At 33.5% G+C, this 21,019-nt stretch overlaps 2 protein-coding genes across 4 annotated transcripts; both read left to right on the forward strand.

The window, feature by feature from the left end:
* Positions 1-5,004: 5,004 nt before the first annotated feature.
* LOC117925187 (transcription termination factor MTERF4, chloroplastic) lies at positions 5,005-8,663 on the forward strand. Of its 3 annotated transcripts, none has more exons than XM_034844109.1 (4): positions 5,005-6,650; positions 7,739-8,139; positions 8,220-8,313; positions 8,402-8,663. In XM_034844109.1, exon 1 carries the CDS (start codon positions 5,148-5,150, stop codon positions 6,591-6,593), a length of 1,446 nt encoding a protein of 481 aa, XP_034700000.1. In that variant the 5' UTR covers positions 5,005-5,147; the 3' UTR covers positions 6,594-6,650; positions 7,739-8,139; positions 8,220-8,313; positions 8,402-8,663. The 3 variants fall into 3 exon arrangements, with proteins under 3 accessions (XP_034700000.1, XP_034700001.1, XP_034700002.1); XM_034844110.1 differs by having other exon boundaries at positions 8,016-8,139; XM_034844111.1 differs by lacking the exon at positions 7,739-8,139.
* On the forward strand, positions 8,206-19,478 carry LOC117924819 (angio-associated migratory cell protein-like). The gene is made up of 13 exons (XM_034843526.1): positions 8,206-8,313; positions 8,402-8,494; positions 9,305-9,392; positions 11,001-11,045; positions 12,762-12,884; positions 13,039-13,184; positions 13,265-13,412; positions 13,521-13,604; positions 14,506-14,621; positions 17,829-17,882; positions 18,431-18,555; positions 18,865-18,955; positions 19,067-19,478. Exons 1-13 carry the CDS (start codon positions 8,206-8,208, stop codon positions 19,292-19,294), a joined length of 1,449 nt encoding a protein of 482 aa, XP_034699417.1. The 3' UTR covers positions 19,295-19,478.
* Positions 19,479-21,019: the final 1,541 nt, after the last annotated feature.

The following is a 21,019-nucleotide window of genomic DNA, read 5'->3' on the forward strand; positions in this document are numbered from 1 at the left end:
AGAAAATAAAGGCTATGCTTAGTTAAGAAAAACACCCAAATGGGGAGGGGTGAATCAGGTTTTTAAAATCTTTTCAATCACAACAAATTTAAACAAAATATAAGCAAAGTAAAGAGATAGAGTTTAGAGAATTCAAACTCGGGTTTATAGTGGTTCGGCACTTCCTTGCTTACGTCCACTCTCCTCAATCTCCTAACCAAGTGAGGGTTCCACTAACTTGAAGCTTCAACCAAGCTTCCAATCTTCTTACACTTGGATTCCAACTCCAATGGACTCTTACACAACCTCTTCAAGATTTAACCCTCTTGAAGGCTTTAACACTCAGATTGTTACAAGATATAATCACTCAACCTAACTCAAACATGGCTCAAATACAAGACAAAGTTAGGATGACAAACAAGAGTGCACTAAAGAATATGCAAGTGGTGATTTAATGCACTAGGAAAGAAATGAGAGCTTTTTTATCAAGAACATGTAGGTAGGCTTTAAATGCAAGTGTTCTCTTGTCAATAAATGAAGTGGAGCTCTCAATTTATAGGTTTCTAAGCTCGGGAGTCAAAAACAGCAAAAGGCAACCTCGTTCGGTCGAGCTAGGGGTCGACCAGTTCACTAGCCGTTGGAGCATTTAATGCATGACAGGTTACCGTTGCCTCAACCGGACCTCGACCGGTTCTCGACTGGGAAGAGAAGGCTACTGGGAGAGAGAAAAAGTTTTTGACCTTCCTCGACCAGTCCTCGACCGGACGACCACAACCGGTCGACCGGTTCCTCAACCGGTTGGCCATAGCCTCGACCGGTTGAGCCTTTTTGGCCCCGAAAAACCTATTTTTTTATTCCTTTCTTTTCTAATACTTAGGCAAGGTCTTTAGGTAAATTATTAAGTCAATTTTGAAACATTTTGCCTAAGGTAAATTAGTTAAAAACTCGGGTTTTAATGAAATCGACATTTTAAAGAATAAACCGAGTTTTCTAAGGTGCATGAAACGTATGAAAATCCTAAGTGCACTCATGCATTCATTTTACATTAGTTTCCTATGATCACAAGTCTTCCAAGCGTCTTGATCTTTTATCCATTTGGTCATTTGATGAATTTTCAAGTTTATACCTGAGATTCTTAAACATTTAAACCAATTAGTCACTTAACCATGGTTTGTTACCATCAAAACCCGATTAGGAGAACCCTTGGGCTAACAGAAAATATCAACTTGCAACTACTGGACGGAGTCGAAAGGCGCACACAATCAGGTTTTTTGGATGGGCGCTTTGACCCCGAGGGGGGGAGTGAGGGGGGTTTGCGACGCCGAGAGGGGGCTTTATAAAGGGTTTTGCGTCGAAGCGGCCAGGTAGATGGTGTAACGATCTAGGAGACCGCCAGTGAGAGCTGGCGTGGGTGTCACAACACGTTGGGGGGCAGCATCTTCTTCACATTCGATTCAAATGGAGAATGAGAAGTTAAGATGTTTTTATATCATCCAAAACGACATCGTTTTGATGTTAGAAGCATCAAAACAACATCGTTTTGATATTGTAAAATTTTTTTAAAAAATAAAAAATAATTGAACCATCTGGTTTGGATGGAACTGACTGGTTCATCTGGTTCGCCGGTCAGACTGCTGGTTCAATCGATTTGATTTCGGTTCAACCTGTTTTCGGGCCAATTGACCGGATCGGACTGGAATCATGACTAGCCAACGGTCGGACCGGCCAGTCCGGTTTGGTTTTTAAAACTATGGGTTTTACACATTTGACAGGTGGCACATATATTAAAAATGTGACATGTTGATGAATTTTGAAAGGTTACAAAATTTAGTCTTATAAATAAAATCAAATTTTCTCATTGTTGTCAAATGAGTATTAAAAATAAATAAATATTCTCTAATTCACAAATTTCCCTAATAGATAAATCAAGTTGTTAACATCGAACAATTAAATATTGGGAAATTCCAAAATTTGATTTCAATGGAAAGACTCATTGGGTTCGACAAAAATGACTCTACATGGGAAACAAGGTTTCCTAAAAAAAAAATATAAATAAATAAAAAATAAAAAATAAAACTTCATAAAATCCTCTTACAAGTCCAAGAAATCGTAGAAGAACTGCATATGTGTTCTTCGCCTTTCAATAAAGTCATTCAGGAATAAGCCGCTCAAAACTTGTCTTCTCTATTAATGAAATTTGTCGACAAAAAATATTTATTTATTTTTTATTTTCTTTTGACTTCAAAATTAATATTTGTTTCATTTTAGAATTTTGCCAATGAGATAATATTTATTTATTTTTAATTATCTTTTGATAGCGATATGAAGATTTGATTTTATTTTTAAAACCAACTTAGAGTGACTTAATAATAAGTAAATTAAGTATGTTTTGTAAAATAACTTAATGATATAACTTAAAGTAAAAAACAACTTTTTAAATAATAAGTAAAAATAATTGATTTATTATTAAGTTTACATTTTCATTTTACTTTTTTATCCTCATTTATCCTAATTATGTCCATAATTTATTTTGCTACTTTATAACTTCTATTGTTACTCGACCTCCTTTCCCTTAATTATAATTTATGAGAATAAATATATCAATTTAATGATTTAGAATAAATTTTAAGTTAATTTTATCAAACAACTTTAATACTTAAAATAAGAATAAAATAATAAGTTATAAGTTAACAATTTAAGTATAATTTAAGAACAAATTTAATTGTTTTTACTTATTACTTAAAATTATTTGTTACTTAAGTCATTTCATTAATTTTATCAAGCATACTTAATTTATTTTATAACTTAAATTATGTTATTAAATCGCTTTAAGATATTAAATTAGTTTACTAAATACATCTTAAGAGGTATTTGGTAGAACTTAATACTTATTACTTAATGATTTTAAGTTAAATTATATTTAAGTTGTTTACTTAAAACTTATTAATTATTATTTAATTATTACTTTTTAAGTATTAAGATTGTTTAATAAAATTAACTTAAAATTTATTATAAATTATCAAATCGACATATTTATCCTCAAAAATTATAACTAGAGCAAAGAAGTTCAAGTAATAATAAATGTTTTGGAACAGTAAAAGAGATAATGAAAGTAATTAGGACAAATAAGGATAAAAAAGTAAAATAATAATGTGGATTTAAGAATAAGTTAATTATTTTTATCTATTACTTAAAATTATTTTTAACTTTAAATCATATTATTAAGTTATTTTGTCAAACATAATTTATATAATAATATTTCATGTCTTGCTGGAATGAAGTTCGTGTTTATGGTTATGAAAATTTTTCACCATATGAATTAAAAAAAGATTAATACCGAAATTTCCGGTTCTTGCCAATATTTATAAATAACCATTATTAAATATATATTATGAGTTATTATAAACAAATAATTTTTAATTGTTTTTATTCATATTTAAATTTCATCATATTACATATTTTAAATATAATTTTTATATTAAATATAATTTAAAGCATTTGAAAATATTAAAATAAAATAAAATAATATTTTTATCTTCATAATAAAATTTAATATTCATTTTATTTATCATCAATCTAGCTGCTATTATCGACAAATATCACTAATTTTATTATCTTATATGATATTTGTAAGGGTCGTATTCTTACTTATAATTAATATTATATAAATTTTGTACTTAAACAAACATTGTTTACATTTAGGGGGTGTTTGGTACACGGGAATAGGGAATGGGAATAGACATCTCATTCCTTTTCTCCCTTATTCCTATGTTTGGATAAATGTTAAGAAGACGGAAATGAAATAAAAAATTATTCCGGCAGAAATCAAATCCAACTTATGAGTCGGATTTGCATTCATTAAAAGTAGGTGGTATTCTGATTCATTAAACCTATTTGATAATATAAAATAACCTAAATTATTATTTTACCCTCTTATCTTATTTTTCAAACCCAATGTTTATCTTCTTTGTAAAGGTCTATCCATTCATCATCCACTTCTTATCTTTTTTTTTTCTTTTTTTTTTCTTAGTAAAATATAATTCTATAGCTTTTTTTGCATGACAAATTATTTAAAATTTTGATAAAAAAAAAACGAATATTTAAAATTTTTTAAGGTTATGGATTTTATTGGATATGATACTTGTTGAAAATTAAAATAAATTTGAATTCTTTTATTTCCTCTTTTGAAAATACGAAAAACATTTGCTAGCTTTGAGAATTTAAATATTATAATAAATATTTTTTTTTTGAAAAATATAATTTTATAACTACTTAAGCATGACAAATTATTCAAATTTTTAATAAAAATAATAATTGAATATTTGTGCATTAGAGTTATACGATTTTTTATGGTTAATTTTTTATTTATTGAGTATATATATATATATTTTTTAGTCTTATTATTTAATAACAAAAAACCTCTCAAATTTTATTTTTTTAAAATAAAAGTAAAAATAAAAAAATATTTTAAATTATATGTAAGGATATTATTGTAAATTTATTTCTTTTTCATTTCCATTCCTATTATTATCAAACATTGGAATTGAAACAAATAATCATTCCAATCTTGCATTCCTAAGTTCGTCCAAATGCTAGAAATGAAATCATCAAATTCATTCCATTCCACTAAGAAATAGGAAAGGAAACAAAATATTATTTCCATTCCCTATCCCGACGTACCAAACACCCCCTTAAGGTTTTACAAAATTATATATGTTTTCATTTAAATTTAAAAATAATTATTAGAATGTAATTTGTATAAATTATTGATATTTAATATAATCAAATATTTATTATACGTACTTTCAAAATTCATATTTTTAATTTGTATACTCTATTTTCCCCAAATCATAACCTTTATCATATGTAAATTTGAATTATCAATATTTCACATTATTTTTTTAAAAAATCATTATAATATACACACCATTTATCGATTTTTTTATTTTTATTTTTTAAATCCTCATTCCTAAAATTATTTTGAAAAGTTTCTGTTCCATTTTTGTTCATCCGCTCCACGAAACTACCTCCTTGAGGGGGCCGTCACAGACAGGGCTTCGTGCAGACGGGTGCTGCTCTCTCTCTTCGTCCTTTCCTTCCATCCTCCTCTCTATCGAACTCCCAAACTTTGATCCATCAAAACCCTGCGATTCACATTTCATTGCAAAATGATCTCACTCCTCAGAAGAACCAAGCTCCTAACCTTAACCCTAACCTCAAACCCTAGAACCCTCCGCCCATTTCTCCGTTTTCTCTCATCTTCTTCCAAATTCCCCGAATATGAAATGCCCTCGGTCACATGGGGCGTCGTCCTAGGCCGCAAAGAGAGACTAGTCTCTCGTGTTATCATCTCCGACTACCTCAAAACCCTCGGCATCATCCCAGATGAGCTCGAACAAGTTGAACTCCCCTCTACGGTCGAAGTCATGCGAGAACGGGTGGAATTTCTCCAGAAACTGGGAGTCACCATTGACCACTTAAATGAGTACCCGTTAATGCTCGGATGCAGTGTCCGAAAAAATATGATTCCAGTTTTGGGTTATTTGGAGAAAATCGGGATTCCTCGATCGAAACTTGGTGAATTCGTGGTGAATTACCCGCAAGTGTTACATGCCAGCGTGGTTGTTGAATTGGCTCCTGTAGTGAAGTTCCTTAGAGGGCTTGATGTGGATAAGCAGGACATCGGTTATGTCTTGATGAAGTATCCTGAGCTTTTAGGGTTTAAGTTGGAGGGAACTATGAGCACTTCTGTGGCCTATCTAGTGAGTATTGGAGTGAGTCCGAGGGATATTGGACCGATGGTGACACAGTATCCCTATTTTTTAGGAATGAGAGTGGGGACTGTGATTAAACCCATTGTTGATTACTTGGTTTCATTGGGTTTACCCAAGAAGGTGTTGGCAAGGATGTTTGAGAAGCGGGTATATGTGCTTGGGTACGATTTGGAGGAGTGTATTAAGCCCAATGTGGATTGTTTGGTTAGCTTTGGGATTAGGAGGGAGGCGCTTGCTTCGGTTATAGCACAGTTCCCACAAATTCTTGGGTTGCCTTTGAAAGCTAAGTTGTCATCACAACAGTACTTCTTTAATTTGAAGCTCAAGATTGATCCAGATGGTTTTGCTAGAGTGATTGAGAGGATGCCACAAATAGTTAGTCTTAACCAGAATGTAATTATGAAACCTGTTGAGTTTCTCCTTGGGAGAGGAATACCAGCTGTGGATGTGGCAAAGATGGTTGTGAAATGTCCCCAGTTAGTGGCATTGCGGGTTGAGCTAATGAAAAATAGCTATTACTTTTTTAAAAGTGAGATGGGGAGACAGGTGAAAGAGCTTGTGGAGTTTCCAGAATACTTTACCTATAGTTTGGAATCTCGGATCAAACCCAGGTATCAGAGGTTGCAAAGCAAGGGGGTGAGGAGTTCACTGGATTGGTTCCTGAACTGTAGTGACCAGAGATTTGAAGAGAGACTACAGGCTGATTACATTGAAATGGAGACTGTTGGTCCATCATTTTGTATGGGTGGGAAATTGCAGTTACCGGGGAATGAGGTTGTGTCAGATGAGGAAGATGAGAGTGATGATGAAGAACTTTACAGACGCACTGTTTCCCTTTAGTCAAATTTGTTTTGTCACAATAATGAAGCAAATCAAGTTTATAATGTTAATGAATGGGTATGCATTTCTACCTGCTCTTTTCCTTAAACATCCCAATATAATTTAATTGGGATAATTAACTGTTTTCATTTCTGCACCAAAACTTTTTAGAGATAAGGTTTGGACCTGGGTTATTGTGCAATTTCTTGGACTGATGGTATTTGACCTGGAACTATCATTTGATTTCTATAGTTAAATAGCTTGGTTATGTAGTTGGCTAAGGGGGTGTGGCTTTTAGGGAGTTTGTTCTGCCTCTAAAAATGATTGAACCAGTTGATCTTTACACATTTAAATGAAAATATGAGCATTTGTTTGAAGTTTGTTGAATCTTGAAACTTGCATAACCACTTGATCTATATTACATTTTCATAATCATATGTTATATCTCTCCCCTTGTGGGGGAGAACTATGGGAGGAAGAGTAATGCTGCGCTCTTCAAACGTGCTGTTCAAGTTGTGTCCCCAACCAAACTCAACTTGTAAATGTCCATAGTTTTTCAAAATATCATAGGGTTGCCCTTATTTGAAGAAGCAATCTGGAGAATCTGATAAGAGTATTGTTTTCCTTTGAAAAATGAATTTTAGACAAAAGACTTGTTCTTTTTTCTCTCAAAAAAGGTATATTTGGGTAAGCTACTGAGTGTGTGCAGTGCTGCTTGTGAACATCTTGGGATTAGCTTGTTAGTTGGGTTGTCTTGTTGTGATATGTTGATGGGATTAATGATTAATCTACTTAGGATAGAAAGAGCACTCTTAAGATGATTGTACAGCCTCTCCTTGTCCCCTAGTTATGATCTGAAGGCAGCCCTCTGGGCTGGTAATCCGGGTTTATGCTTGAACTTAGTATATTAATAGATGTCTTTGCTGAGGGTGATTCCTTCCTCATGTCTTGATCCCTCATCATGCAGAAGTTGTAAAGTTTATGGGTTCTAATAAGCTTCAAAGCTCCATGCACATGTACTGTTTGGTTTTGGATCGAACTCTGGACATAGAAAAATAACTCAATTTTTACATACTGTGCCAAGAAACTCAGTCTTTGCCTCGCATTATATCAGAGAGACTTCTGGTTATAACTTCTAAGCACGTTTCCCTTCTTTTTGGGCATAGGTGAACTTTACACAGTTGCATGCAAGATTAGTGGCAACAGGGGGCGGACGAAGGATTTATTTGGAAGTTTTTTTATGGAGACTGGGCTTTTGAACTTGGAGTTATGTATATAATATAATTGGGACATACTTTAGTATTCCTTTGGTCGAGGATTTTAGCTCTAACTTGCTTTTCATTTATTCCAAATTCATGAAGAAGTTGGATTTTAATTTCTCGCCTACACTGCAATTGGACATTGTTAAAATCTCTGTTCAGCTTACAAGGATTCTGTGTCTAGTTTACACTTTCGTATTGATGGACGGTTGCTTGCATCTGGAAGCTTTGATGGGCTTGTTAAAATCTGGGATGCATCTTCCCGAGACCTCAAGTGTACACTTGAATATCCTAGTGGAGGCATCGAGGTGTACTTTTTAAGCATTTTCATTAGTTCAATTTGCATATGGTTTTATAAAAATTGAGTATAAACCATGTCACTGTGCAGTGAATCAGGTAGCATCGAAGAGAACATTTGGGGGATTGCGCAGTTTGGATGTGGCATGCTGACAGAAGTGCCTACCTTTTATTGGGAGAATTTGGTGCCTCCTCCTTTTACCTCTCTTTTTTCTTTTCCAATTTCATTTGTAGATATCCGTTATAATTTTTTGTTTCTGATGTTTGTTTAAGGTAAAACAATCTGTACTGGTTCTGAATCTTCTGATGATGCAACCTTCAGAATATGGAATCCAAGAAGTGGTGAAAATATTCATGGTGCTGGAGGTATATATGTGGATTACTGTCTATTCTGTTTTTCCCCTTGTTAGTATTCCAGTTTTAATAAGCATAGCGGATTCTGTACACACAATGCTTCATGTCTGTCTTTCATGACATTGATGTCCAAATTCATTGATTGATAGGCAACAACATGATTCTTTCCTCCTGAATGTTATCTTGTTCTATCTCCTTGTTTGTCTCGCCTTTGCAAACTTAATATGATTAAACAAAATGTTTCAAGATAACTCAATGTTTTAAAAGGTGGGGAGACGGGGGGTGCAGGTGGAAGTGTTGAGCGCCTAAAGGGAGGCGTAGCACAATACACATGAAGTATACCAAAAAAAGGCCCAGTATAGGCAATTAGGTTGAGAAACAAGTGGTTTTGTGACAACTGAGTGCAGATTAATCCCAGCAGTACCTTCAACCTTGATGGGGTGAACTTGAGTCCTCTCATCCAAAGTATATACTACATCCTGCACAGTGAGCTGGTAGTATTCTCCCCTAGTATATTCTATTTTCTTCTTCCCAGCTTTGCAAGAGCCAGGTCTGCCTTACCTTGTCTTTAGGCTCCCTAAGTAGAAGCTTTGCTTTGCTTTGGCAGCCATTGGCATTGCAATCGAGGCAAATCATTCACCAGACCCATTAGGAGTACAAACTAAAACATCAAAAATATTAGTGTTGGTTTGTTCTCCAGGAAATGGTTCCCACTCCCTCCGTCCACTGCAACTACAAGAGAAATTCATTGTCTTGTTCTTAAACAAAAGGCAAATCAATCATCTCACTCCAGTAGAGTAAATTGTGATATGAAAACATCAGGACTGCGGCTGGTACCCTGGGAATGATCCCCGTCTTTTCAGTTCCCACTATCATGTTTGTGTTGCTATTGCAATTGAAATTGTGGACGGTAAGTCATTATATTGTTTGCCACAGGCTTATAGTTTCAGAGGAGGGTTCCACAAGATTATGAAAAGCTTCTGTCTAGAATACAAGCTGAATCTTGGTGGTTCATCCCATGATAATTTCAGTAAGAGTAGTAACAAAAAATAGAAGTTAATTTTCTTAAAAAAAAACCGCTTTTCACATTAAAATGTTTTCTAAAAGCATTGTCAAACGGGCTCTTAATGAAGAGAGTCATAAAACACAGCAGTAGAATAAGTTCATATTTGACGGTACTTTTAGATAACACTTATAGTATAAATAATTTGTTTTAAAGAAAATTCAAGTATTTAGTAAAATTTAGAAAACATTTTTAAAAAGTTAAAAAAATTATTTGTAATATTTCATAAAGAAACATTTGATGGTGATTTTTCCAAAAACTTTAAAGAAAAAACACTTCTATTTAAAATATTTTAAATAAAAATATTGTTGAAGACACTCTACATTTAGATTAAAAATCATATTTCCGGCACAAAAACACCTTTAGCAAATTGTGGACTCAAAATAATATTTTGTGAATTTGTTGCAAAATTAAGATCAATTGTTTTTTTAGGGCGTTTTACAAAATAATTTGAAATAACACTTTAACTAAAAATATTTAAAAATGGAAAAAACTTAAACAGTAACAAAAAAAAGAAAAAAAGAAAAGTAATTCTTAAATTTTTTGATCAAAAAGATAATAAAAATGTAAAACCTATTATTTCATAATTCAATCTCAATCTTTATAAATAAATTAGAAGCCTTAAATTGATTAAATTTTATTCTACTATTTATGTATAATTTTCAGTGAATTTTCGATGGACACATCTTGTTTGAAAGAGCAAAATGAGATGTGGGTTGTGGATGAAATCTCGTTTTAAAATTTATTTCAAATTTGGTAATAAAGTGTTTCCAATATTTTTATTTTTATTTTTATTTTTTTATTAAATTATAAAAATAAAAAATTAGAAAATAAATACACTTAGCCAAAGGGTTATAGACAAAAGCAATATTAACTAAAAACACTTTAATCAGAATCCCTCTAAATGAGCCAAAATCATATTAATTTTAATAGATAAATAAATAAATTCTAACTTAATAAAGGTTAAAATAATATTCTAAATATCACAACACACTCCTTATTTATTTAATTTTTTCAATTTAAATAAAATTTAGTTATTTTTTTTTTAAATTATTCAGTTAAATTAAATTATTTTAATATTTTATAATAATTTTAACATGTAAAAAAAGAAAATAAAAAAAAATTTGTTTTAAGAACTTTTGTCCATCCCAAATTTCTTTCTTTACGAATATTAATTTAATTAATCATTTTTATTTTTAAGTGATGCCATCTCTAAACCAGAAGCCAGTAGATTTGAAAAGCAGGAGTGGCGGACAAAAATCCTCTGCTAACCCTGCTGCAAACAGAGATCAAATGAATACTCCAGCCAACCATGACGAAGATGAGGATCAAGGGGATGTGTTTCTTGATGAAAACGACATCGTTCTGGAAATCAATGTCGACACCGCCCCCCTCTCTCTTTCTCTCTATATTTGTGTTTTTGTAATTTCTTTGTCTCTTTCCCTGTGTATTCAGATCTTCCGGATGCAGAAGATGCAGATGATGATGCGGAAGATGTTGGTATGACCCTTCTTCTTCTTCTCTTTTTTATTTTTATTTTTTAAAATTCTGTAATTAACTTAATAGAACTTGACTGATTTTTATTTTTATTTTTATTTTTTTGAAATAATTGTTTGAATTAATTTTTGGTGGGTGTAGAGGAAGCTGATGATTCCATGCACAAATGAACTGGTCATACCGGTAAGGTTCCAAAAAAACTTGGGTTGTTTTGGAATTTATGTCAGTGTTATTATTCAGTTTGGTGATATAATTTAACTGGGATGATTAAACGGTTTTCTGCACCAAAATTTTTTTAAAGATAAAGTTTGAACCCAGGTTATTATGCAATTTATTGGACTGTTTATATTTGATTCGGAATCATCATTTAATTTCTTTAGTTAATTCATTTGATTATGTACTTAGCTAAGTGTGTGTGGCTTTTAGGGAGTTTGTTGTGCCTTTAAAGATGATTGAACCATCCGAACCTTAAATTTTTGAATGAAAATATGAGTACTGCTGGTCTTTTCAAATGTGAGTGTTTCTTTTGAAGTTTGTTGAATCTTGAAACTTGTATAACTACTTGAACTATATTAGATTTTCATAACCGTATGTTCTATATCTCTCTCTGTCTATGATTTTGAAGAATGGCAATGCTGCACTCTTCAAATATGTTGTTCAAGTTGCCTCTCCAACTAGACTCAATTAATAAACGGCCATAGTTTTGCAAAATATAATAGGGTTTCCATTATATGAAAAAAAATTTGAAAAACCTATTTGGAGAGAGTATTGTTTTCCTTTGAAAAATGAATTTTAGAGAAAAAGGTTTCTCTCAGAAAAGTCTTCTTGGGTAGGCTTCTATGTGCATGCTGTGGTGCTTGTGAATATCCTGGGATTAGTTTGTTAGGTTGTCTATCATTGTTGTGATATGTTGATGGGACTGCTTAGGGTAGGAAGGGTATTCTTAAGATGATTATACAGGCTCCCCTTATCCCCTAAATATGATATGAAGGCAACCCTCTGGGCTGGTAATCCGGGTTTATGCTTGAACTTGGTATATTAATATATGTCTTTGCTGTGGGTATTTCCTTGCCCTGTCTGAGATTTCTCATCATGCTGAGGTTGGAAAGATTATGAGTACTAATAAGCTTCAAAGCTCCATGCACATGTACTGTTTGGTCTTGGATCAACCTATGGACAGGGATAGAAAAATAGCTCAAGTTTTACTTATTGTACTGAGAAACTGTCTTTTGCCTTCATTATATCAGAGAGATTTTGGGTTATAAGTATGTTTTCCTTCTTTTTTGGGCATAGGTGAACTCTACACAGGTGCATGCTGTGATGTCCCACATCGGATAGGGGAGAATGTTCCTGACGCTATATATGTAGAGGCTCCTCTTAACCAAGTAGACGCGTTTTAAAGCCGTGAGAGCCCTCTTGGGCCCAAAGCGGACAATATTTACATGGTTGGGTGTGGGTTGTTACAAATGGTATCAGAGCCGATCCCACCCCGATGTGGGGGTTTGTTTGACTCCGTAAGGGGTGTTTGTCTGTTTGGCCCCGCAATCCCATGGGACACAACGAGGACGTTGTGTTTGCATGAGAGGGTGTTTTTGATGTCCCAAATCGGATAGGAGAGAATGTTCCTGACGCTATATATGTAGAGGCTCCTTTTAACCAAGTAGACGCGTTTTAAAGTCGTGAGGGCCCTCTTGGGCCCAAAGCGGACAATATTTACATGATTGGGTGTGGGTCGTTACACATGCAGCCCAATCGATGCAAGATTAGTGGTAATAGGGGGTGGAGATGATAAAGGATTTATTTGGAAGATTTCTGATGGTGACTGGGCTTTTGAACTTGGAGGCATGTGTATGATATAATTGGGACATACTTTAGTATTCCCTTGGTTGAGGGTTTTAGCTCTAACTTGCTTTTCATTCAACCAAAAATCATGAATAAGTTGGATTTTAATTTCTTGCTTACTCAGCAACTGAACATTGCTAAAATCTTAGTTCAGGTCACAAAGATTCTGTGTTCAGTTTGGACTTTAGTATGGATGGACAGTTGCTTGCATCTGGAAGCTTTGATGGGCTTGTTAAAATCTGGGATGCATCTTCAGGAGACCTTAAATGCACCCTTGAAGGTCCTGGTGGAGGCATTGAGGTGCACTCTTCAAGCATTTTCAGTAGTGCAATTCTCATATGGTCTTATAAAAATTGAGTACAGACCATGTCACTGTGCAGTGGGTCAGGTGGCATCCAAGAGGACATGTGGTCTTGGCTGGTTCAGAGGATTGCACAGTTTGGATGTGGAATGCTGACAGAGGTGCCTACCTTAACATGTTTTCAGGTCATGCTAGTAGTGTGACCTGTGGCGATTTTACTCCTGATGGTACTATATTTTCTTTTATTGGGAGAAATTCAGTGTTTTCTTTTCCTTTTTCCTCTCTTTTTCTTTTCCAATTTTATTTTTAATTTTTGTTTCTACTGCTTGTTTAAGGTCAAACAATCTGTACTGGTTCTGATGATGCAACATTAAGAATATGGAATCCAAGTAGTGGTGAAAATATCCATGTTGTTAGAGGTATATATATGTGGACTACTTTCTATTCTGTTTTTCATTTTCCTTACAGGTATTCCAGTTTTAAAATCTGAATTAAAATTATGCTGTCACATTTTAATAAGTATCATGGATTTTGTACACAACACCTCATGTTTGTGTTTCATGACATTGATGTCCAAGTTCATTGATCATAGGTAATAATATGATTTTTTTTTTCCTCCTAAATGTTATCTTCGTCTATCTCATTGTTTGTCCCACGTATGTGAATTTAATATGATTAATGCCCACAACACTTTGACATCAATTTTGGCCCATGGTTATACAAAATAATTCAAGATAGTTGGAGAAGGATTGAAAATTCAAAATTTTCAGGTTTCAAATTGGTTCTAATTGAAACCAAATCTTGTTATTCTTAGGGTTCTTCCAAAATTTAAAGATTTACTAATTACTCCTAAATGAGAAAATTATTAATAAGGTGAAATCCCTTCTTTAGAAGGTGATTACTTCCATCTCCATTTCCACTTGGAGGCCTGGAAATTTTAAGTTATACTATTTGAAGTAGTCATGAGAAGCTTTGGCTATTTGTTTTTGTGTCACTGTTCCCTCCTGCATCATATGAAGGGATGAAGTTGGCCAAGATTCTTGATATCCTCTTGTTTTTTATGTGTGTATCATAAAAGTCAATATCTGACTGTTGTTTCCTAGCCTGACTACATGTTACTTGTACAGTTGTATGGAAGGAGCAATGTAAGTTGCTTCTTCAAACTTTTCAACTTGTTTATAGCTTCTACCCTATTTTCTTGCTATCTTAGTATACTGCATTGAGTAACTTGATGAAGGGTTTATGCTATCCTGGATGGCTTTTATTTGTTGTTGGGATATTCTTTGCCATTCTTGATACCTGAATTTTTGCCCTCTCAAGGTCATCCATATCATACTGAAGGACTGACATGCTTGGCAATAACCTCTGATTCAACTCTTGCTCTCACTGGTTCCAAGGATAGTTCTGTCCACCTTGTGAATATCACAACTGGAAAGGTTTGTTTTCTTGTTAATCCCTTGTTTTGTTCCCTCATTTTTGTAATTGTGCTTTTGTACTGTTGATTTAGAAAAGTCATATTAGATTCATAATTTTAACACTATCACATGTGTATAAACATTCTGAATTTTGAAATTAGCTCAAAGTTTTGACATTTCAAATGGGGCCATTTTGATATTCTTGGTAATTTGAAATCTCTGGAATGAAATTTGAAACTTGGCAATGAACTGATCTTATTGTTTGGTTATATCATATCTGTGTTGTCTGTTTTACATATGGCATGCGATTTGTAGTTGCTAGCTTTTTTATGCCAGGTAAACTGTCACTCTCTTTCTCATACTTATGTAATATTTTTGTTGAGGAAAGATACAAGTATCTTAGCTCAATAGCCACAACTGACTCTCATGAGTTTCCAATAACCTAATTCCATCATAGAATTTGCACTGAGATTTGACTGCAAATGATAACTTATTATTTATTTTATTTTATTTTTTATCTCCAGGTGAATAATTTTAGAAAAGGAGGAATATCAAGAGAGAATAGAGAGAGAGAATACAAAATAGAAGTAGTCTATGTTGAGGCATATGCAACAAGATATAGTTCAAATGATCAGGAACCATGAAAGATACAGAAAAATAGAAAAAAAGAAAACTACATGAGAAGAATGCATAGGATGCCATTAATTTTAAGTCAAAAGTCTGAGCAAAGTTTTTATTCTTGTTTATTTTTTAAATAGGAGGGATCAAAGTCACCAAGCGAAGCCTGCAAAACACTGTGTAACAGTGAAGTTTTAGAAGCTTTAACATGTTAACATGAAGAAAATAAAATTCTAATATAGATGTTAAACTCATGTCATCTCTCAACTCCTCTTTTCTTATTTGATGCTGCTTGCATAGGCTAGCTCCTCCACATGGGAGACCACATTTTATCTACTAAAAGTATTATTAGAGACGTACTTGGGAGACCAATGATAGAACTCAGCCTCAATTTCATTAAAGGGGAACCTAGAAAGCAAATATTTGTTCTCAACCTCATATATATCTGTTAAATTGCCTATATTATCCAATGTTGATCATGCTGATAGAACAAAAAGCATATAATTGATAAATCACATTCTTGCATTGTATAGTGGTAAGGGCCTTATGGGAAATTATTTTTGCCCTAGTGGGGGTTCAGTGGGTGTTTCCAGAGTTGGTGAAGGAGGCGTTATTCAGTTGGAAGGGCCCCTTTGTGGGGAAAAAGAGGAAAAAAATTTGGAATTCTATACCGTTGTGTATTTTTTGGACGGTATGGAAGGAAAGAAATAGGTTAGGTTTCAAGGGAGGGGTGTTAAATATACAGAAACTCAAAAATTCTTTTGTTTGTACCTTGTGGAGTTGGGCTAGGGTGTATATTGGAGAGGAGTCCTCTTCACTCTTAGGTTTTTTGGAGTGGCTAGCGGCCACTTAGGGAGGGTAAGGGTGCTTGTTTTTTTTGTGCTCTCGTTTTGAGGCAGGTTGTATACGTCCTGTATGCTTGGTGGCCTTTGCCCTTTAATATATTCATGATATTTATCAAAAAAAAAAAAGCATATAATTGATCAAATACAAAATACTAAGCAAAATTGTTATCACCCAAATTGATATCTCAAATTAACTGAGTAGGAAAACAACAATAATCATCCCAATATACGGTAACATAGAAGAGAGCAAAGATCCCTTTCATAGTCCTTAAACTGTCTGCTAAACTGTATACAGGTGTGCAGAAAGCTTGCACCCCAGTGTATCTATAAAAAAGTTTTACTACATTAAACTCACTAAATGGCTACTAAATAAAGGCACAGACAGTTCATTTACATCGAACTGCCAAAGATGCTACACACAAATGAGGAAAGACGACAAGTTTGAGGAACAAGTAGAGCTTTCTATATCAGAACTCCATTGTCGATCAATTTGAACACGTTATTGTCATGCAGATGGAATGCTTGACCTGCCAAATGTGGTCTGGGTCCTATGGAAGAGATCTGTGTAACACCCTGCTGGCAGCCTGCATGAGACAATAATATTGGTGGTTTGTTTGAATAATGCTGTTGGTGTCTAGCCGTGTTATATGTCGTATGTGCAATCTTGATTTGTACACAGTTGGATAAATTAAGTTACCTCTATGGCCTTAAAGGGCTGTTTGGACCACATAGTTTCCAAATTGATCACAGGCCACTTGAGGAAGTCTTTACTCTTCATAAGATCATGAACCACAAAACTCGTCTCAAAGACTTCAATCATTTCTAAATAACATGGTTGCCACTTTTCGGAAGTGAAAATTGTATGTAGTGCTCTTGGAGAAGGCGGCAAATCTTTCTTGTGAAAATAGGATGTTGGAGTCCAAGAATGTGTTGCAGAAAATAGTTCCTAAAAATGGACCCTGAATTAAGCAACTAAGCTTCCATAAAAATCAGAATTGCACGTAAATCTGGGTTCATTCCGTTAACTATAGTTATATATGTACATATTTATGTATATATGTATGTACAATGTTCCATAATTGTTACTCAAAATTTTAGGTTTTTTTCCTAAATTTTGCTATCATTTTAAATTGATAACAACATATCTTCATAATGATCATGTATTTTCAGAACCTCATGTGGTAGTTAATATCTCTATTTTAGTCCTTTCATATGTCATTTTGTGGTGTTTAGAGCAATTGGCATTTGACATATTCACCGTTGTAGTGCTGAGGGCTACACTCTTATTGCAGCTAGGGTTGCTCCTACTTGGGTCATTGTACTATACCAACCAGGCTTTTGTGGGGCATGTTAGACAGTTAGAGTCTATGTGGTTCAGCAAATTTTGAGAATTTCTGACGGGACTTCGGTACATAAGTTGTGTTAATGGGTTTATGTGACATGGCATGACATTTGGTGCATTCACATCTGGTTTATAATTTTTAGCTGCTTTGGCTTCTAAAACTGTCTTTTATCTTTGTATGCTTTACTTATTTATCTACTTTTGTGGTACAATAGATAATTGGGTCTCTTGTTAATTTTAAGCGCATCATCCATTCATCCTTTCAAAATATTCTTCGATAAATTGATAGCAACTGTGTGTGCATTGCTTTTCGTACTTACAAGTTTAGTTGTACCAGTTGATAAATGTGCTGGATTTTAGAGGATGTGAATATTTCTTATCTATCAGGCAGGTTGGTAATAAACTTTCATGTGTGATCTAAAGGTGGTTAGTTCGTTGACTTCTCACACAGATTCAATCGAATGTATTGGCCTTCACTGAGGTGTATACCCTGAACACTCTCTCTCTCCCTCTCTCTCTCTCTCACACACACACACACATAAGTAACATCACAATGGTGGTCGGGAAAAGTGAATACTAATGATCATAATATTATTTGTTGATAAATGACTGAAGAAGGTTTTTTGTAGTTTGTGGATGTTGTCATGTTCCAATGTGATGACAAGGTGCATCAAAGGGAAGTTTGAATATAATTTTGACCAATGGAACTGGCAATGTGTTACAGTAACACCTAACTTGGTACATCTGATCATGGTGTAACCCTATATTATAGTGAATCCTATATCAAAATGGCAATTTGAAATTTGTAAATTGGTGTTAGTTTAGTTACATTGGCTAAAAGTGGTCAGATTCAACTTAGGTACTACAACCTGAGGCTTGACCTACTTGAAAATGAGGGGCTGCTCAAATGTTATGGTATAAGCCAATAAGAAACACCCACCACGTGTGTCAGGTGCATGCAGAATCTGGCCTTTTGATCTTATCAAATCGCTTCCCCTCCTTTTTATCTAAGATAATACAATCTATTTCACCCCTCAAGAGTGCAGAATGCTCTCTGCTTTCATTTAGCTCTTGCTGTCGGCTTATTCCCAACAAGCAAACATTCTACATCATTATGCTCCAGTTTCCTGTCAAGACTTGCTGTGATAAGGTAATTGAATTATGATTGCTGCTACCGTCGCAACAGCTATAGATTTATTACTAATGTTTCTAAAATTGGCTTTAAGAACCCAGTGGTATGCAAGATTGCTTTGGCGCCAGTAAGGACTGAGCATCTTATAGTTTGAAGAGAGATAATAATATCTTAGCAGGGGTCTCTTCTTGAAGTTTTCCCTTTTCCCAAAAGACGAAACACTGATAAAGAAATCACTTTGTACTTCTTAGATTTATCCTATTAAGTTAGTCTTTTTTTTTTATAATTCATGTAAACATGATGCTCATGACTCGTTTTACATGGCAGTTCTCCATGGGCCGCAACAGGCAGCATGGACAATAAGCTCATTGTCTGGGATCTGCAGCATTCATCTCCGCGCTGCACATGTGACAACGAGGTCTGTCGGAGTACAGTTTCACATAGAAAATAGTAGTAAAACACCTTCCAAAAATTGAACTGCCTGTCTGTTTCTCATCAAAGTCTCGTATTTTTGTATCCCTGTGAACAGGATGGGGTGACATCCTTGTCATGGCTAGGTGCTTCTAAGTACATAGCTGCTGGTTGTGTGGATGGGAAAGTAAGAATCTGGGATAGCCTCTCTGGAGATTGTGTGAGGATCCTCAGTGGGCATTCCGATGCCATCCAGTCTCTGGCTGTATCTGCTGATAGGAACTTCCTCTTTTCTGTTTCTCTTGATGGTACTGCCCGAGTATTTGAGATCCCAGACTTCCAGTAAGCAAAACTAGCTACTTCTATTTCTACTATACCAAAATGAAATGAGTTTCTTTATTATGACTACTTGTAAAAACTGTATTGTGGCTTTTCACTTGGGCCCTTTTCTTTCTTCTATTTATCCATTTGTTGCTAATTAAGCTGTACTGGGAAATTTTTATCTTGAATGGGGAGAAATATTTTGAACACTTTGTTGTGTGCATGTTTGCAAGTAAATTGAAGACATGAATAATTTATAAGAGTGATTTTGAGAGGGACTAAGAGCTCGTTTAACAATGATTTTAGGAAGTGTTTTTTACTTTTCTAATATTTAAAATTTTTTATTATTTAGTCTTAGAAATATTAGAAACATTTTTTAAAATTATTGTCAAAAACACTCTAGAACCGGTTCCTAATACTTACCACCTTATAAAAAGTAGGTATTTGACAATTTTTTTAGAATTGCTTTTAAAATTTGAAGAATCGCTTATGGTAATTCTCAAAGAACTTTTTTAAAAGTTTTAAAAGCATTTATAATGGAATAAGAATGTAAAGATGAAAACAAAACAAATTTGGGTTGTCTACCTATATTCATATATGATAATGATTCTCTTCTACCTATATTCATATATATTAATGATATGTAATTTTTATTTTTTTATAAAAATATTTAGAAAAACAAAATTGGAATATCCATCAATATCTTTACATTACAAAAGCTTCTTGTCACTTTGTTTACCCTATTTATCTTTATTTATTTTTAATATTTTCCAAACTACCGCAACACAATCTCAAAGCATTGTTCACTCGTTGACCCATTAAGAATGACATTTTTGTAATTTCATCTCAATTCTATGCCTTATTCCCAACTCCAATCACAAACACCTGTCCTCTACTCACACCAGTTGCATTCCTTTTGACTAACCCAAAACCCAATTCTACCTTTAGGTCACGAAGAAAATTCAAGAAAAAGAAAAGGAAAATGAAAATAGATTTTAACTTCAACATTTGTGTTGCTATCATATTAGGAAATGTGTTAACTCTTACTTTCCTTCTCTTTTTCTTGGCAATCAAACACACCACAAAACTTCATCGGCGCTTTTTTTACATAACCCAATCAAATAACTAATAGAAAAAAAAGCTCCAAATAAACTTATTTACAATTTTGTTCTAAGAAATTATTTACAATTCAATCTAATACCTAAGACAAACAACTCAAGTGCAACTCAATCTTATTTTTCTAATTTCAAGTTGTGTTCGAGTTAGACTTGGTTTGTTCAACTTAAGTTCAGGTTAATCAAGTTGTATAATTCAAAATCAAGTTGTAAAAATATTTTATCTATTTATGTGAAAATTTAATAGTAAATAAGAAAAAAAAATATGATAGTAACAAAAAAAATAAATATAAATTTATAAATTTTTCTTAAAAAAATAAAAAATATATGACATAATATAATTTGATATTTTTTTCTTATATATAAATATTATTAGATAGGATAATAAATATGATAAATATTATAAAAATATAAATTGAGTTTGGGTTTGGATTTGGCTTAGGTTATCAGAACCTTGACCCAAGCCTAACCCAAATTGAATGGGGTTGAAAAAACCTAACCCAAGTCCAATCCAAGTATTGAAAATGATTGTCCAAGTCCCTTAAATGTAATCCAATTCGTCCAAGTTGCATCTTTATAAAAAACAAATGAATAAACATATATTTAATTAAAAATTTAAAAATGGTGTCAATTAT

Source organism: Vitis riparia, chromosome 11 (assembly GCF_004353265.1).
Source record: "Vitis riparia cultivar Riparia Gloire de Montpellier isolate 1030 chromosome 11, EGFV_Vit.rip_1.0, whole genome shotgun sequence".
Lineage (NCBI taxonomy): Eukaryota > Viridiplantae > Streptophyta > Magnoliopsida > Vitales > Vitaceae > Vitis > Vitis riparia.

What these genes read in the sequence shown, in the direction of transcription:
- LOC117925187 (XM_034844109.1), top strand. Translation starts at nt 5,148, where the DNA reads ATGATCTCACTCCTCAGAAGAACCAAGCTCCTAACCTTAACCCTAACC.
- LOC117924819 (XM_034843526.1), top strand. Translation starts at nt 8,206, where the DNA reads ATGTCACTGTGCAGTGAATCAGGTAGCATCGAAGAGAACATTTGGGGG. An exon ending in GTCCTGGTGGAGGCATTGAG is followed by an intron (nt 13,185 to 13,264) that starts GTGCACTCTTCA and finishes GTCACTGTGCAG; the next exon opens with TGGGTCAGGTGGCATCCAAG. An exon ending in TCGAATGTATTGGCCTTCAC is followed by an intron (nt 17,883 to 18,430) that starts TGAGGTGTATAC and finishes TAATACAATCTA; the next exon opens with TTTCACCCCTCAAGAGTGCA.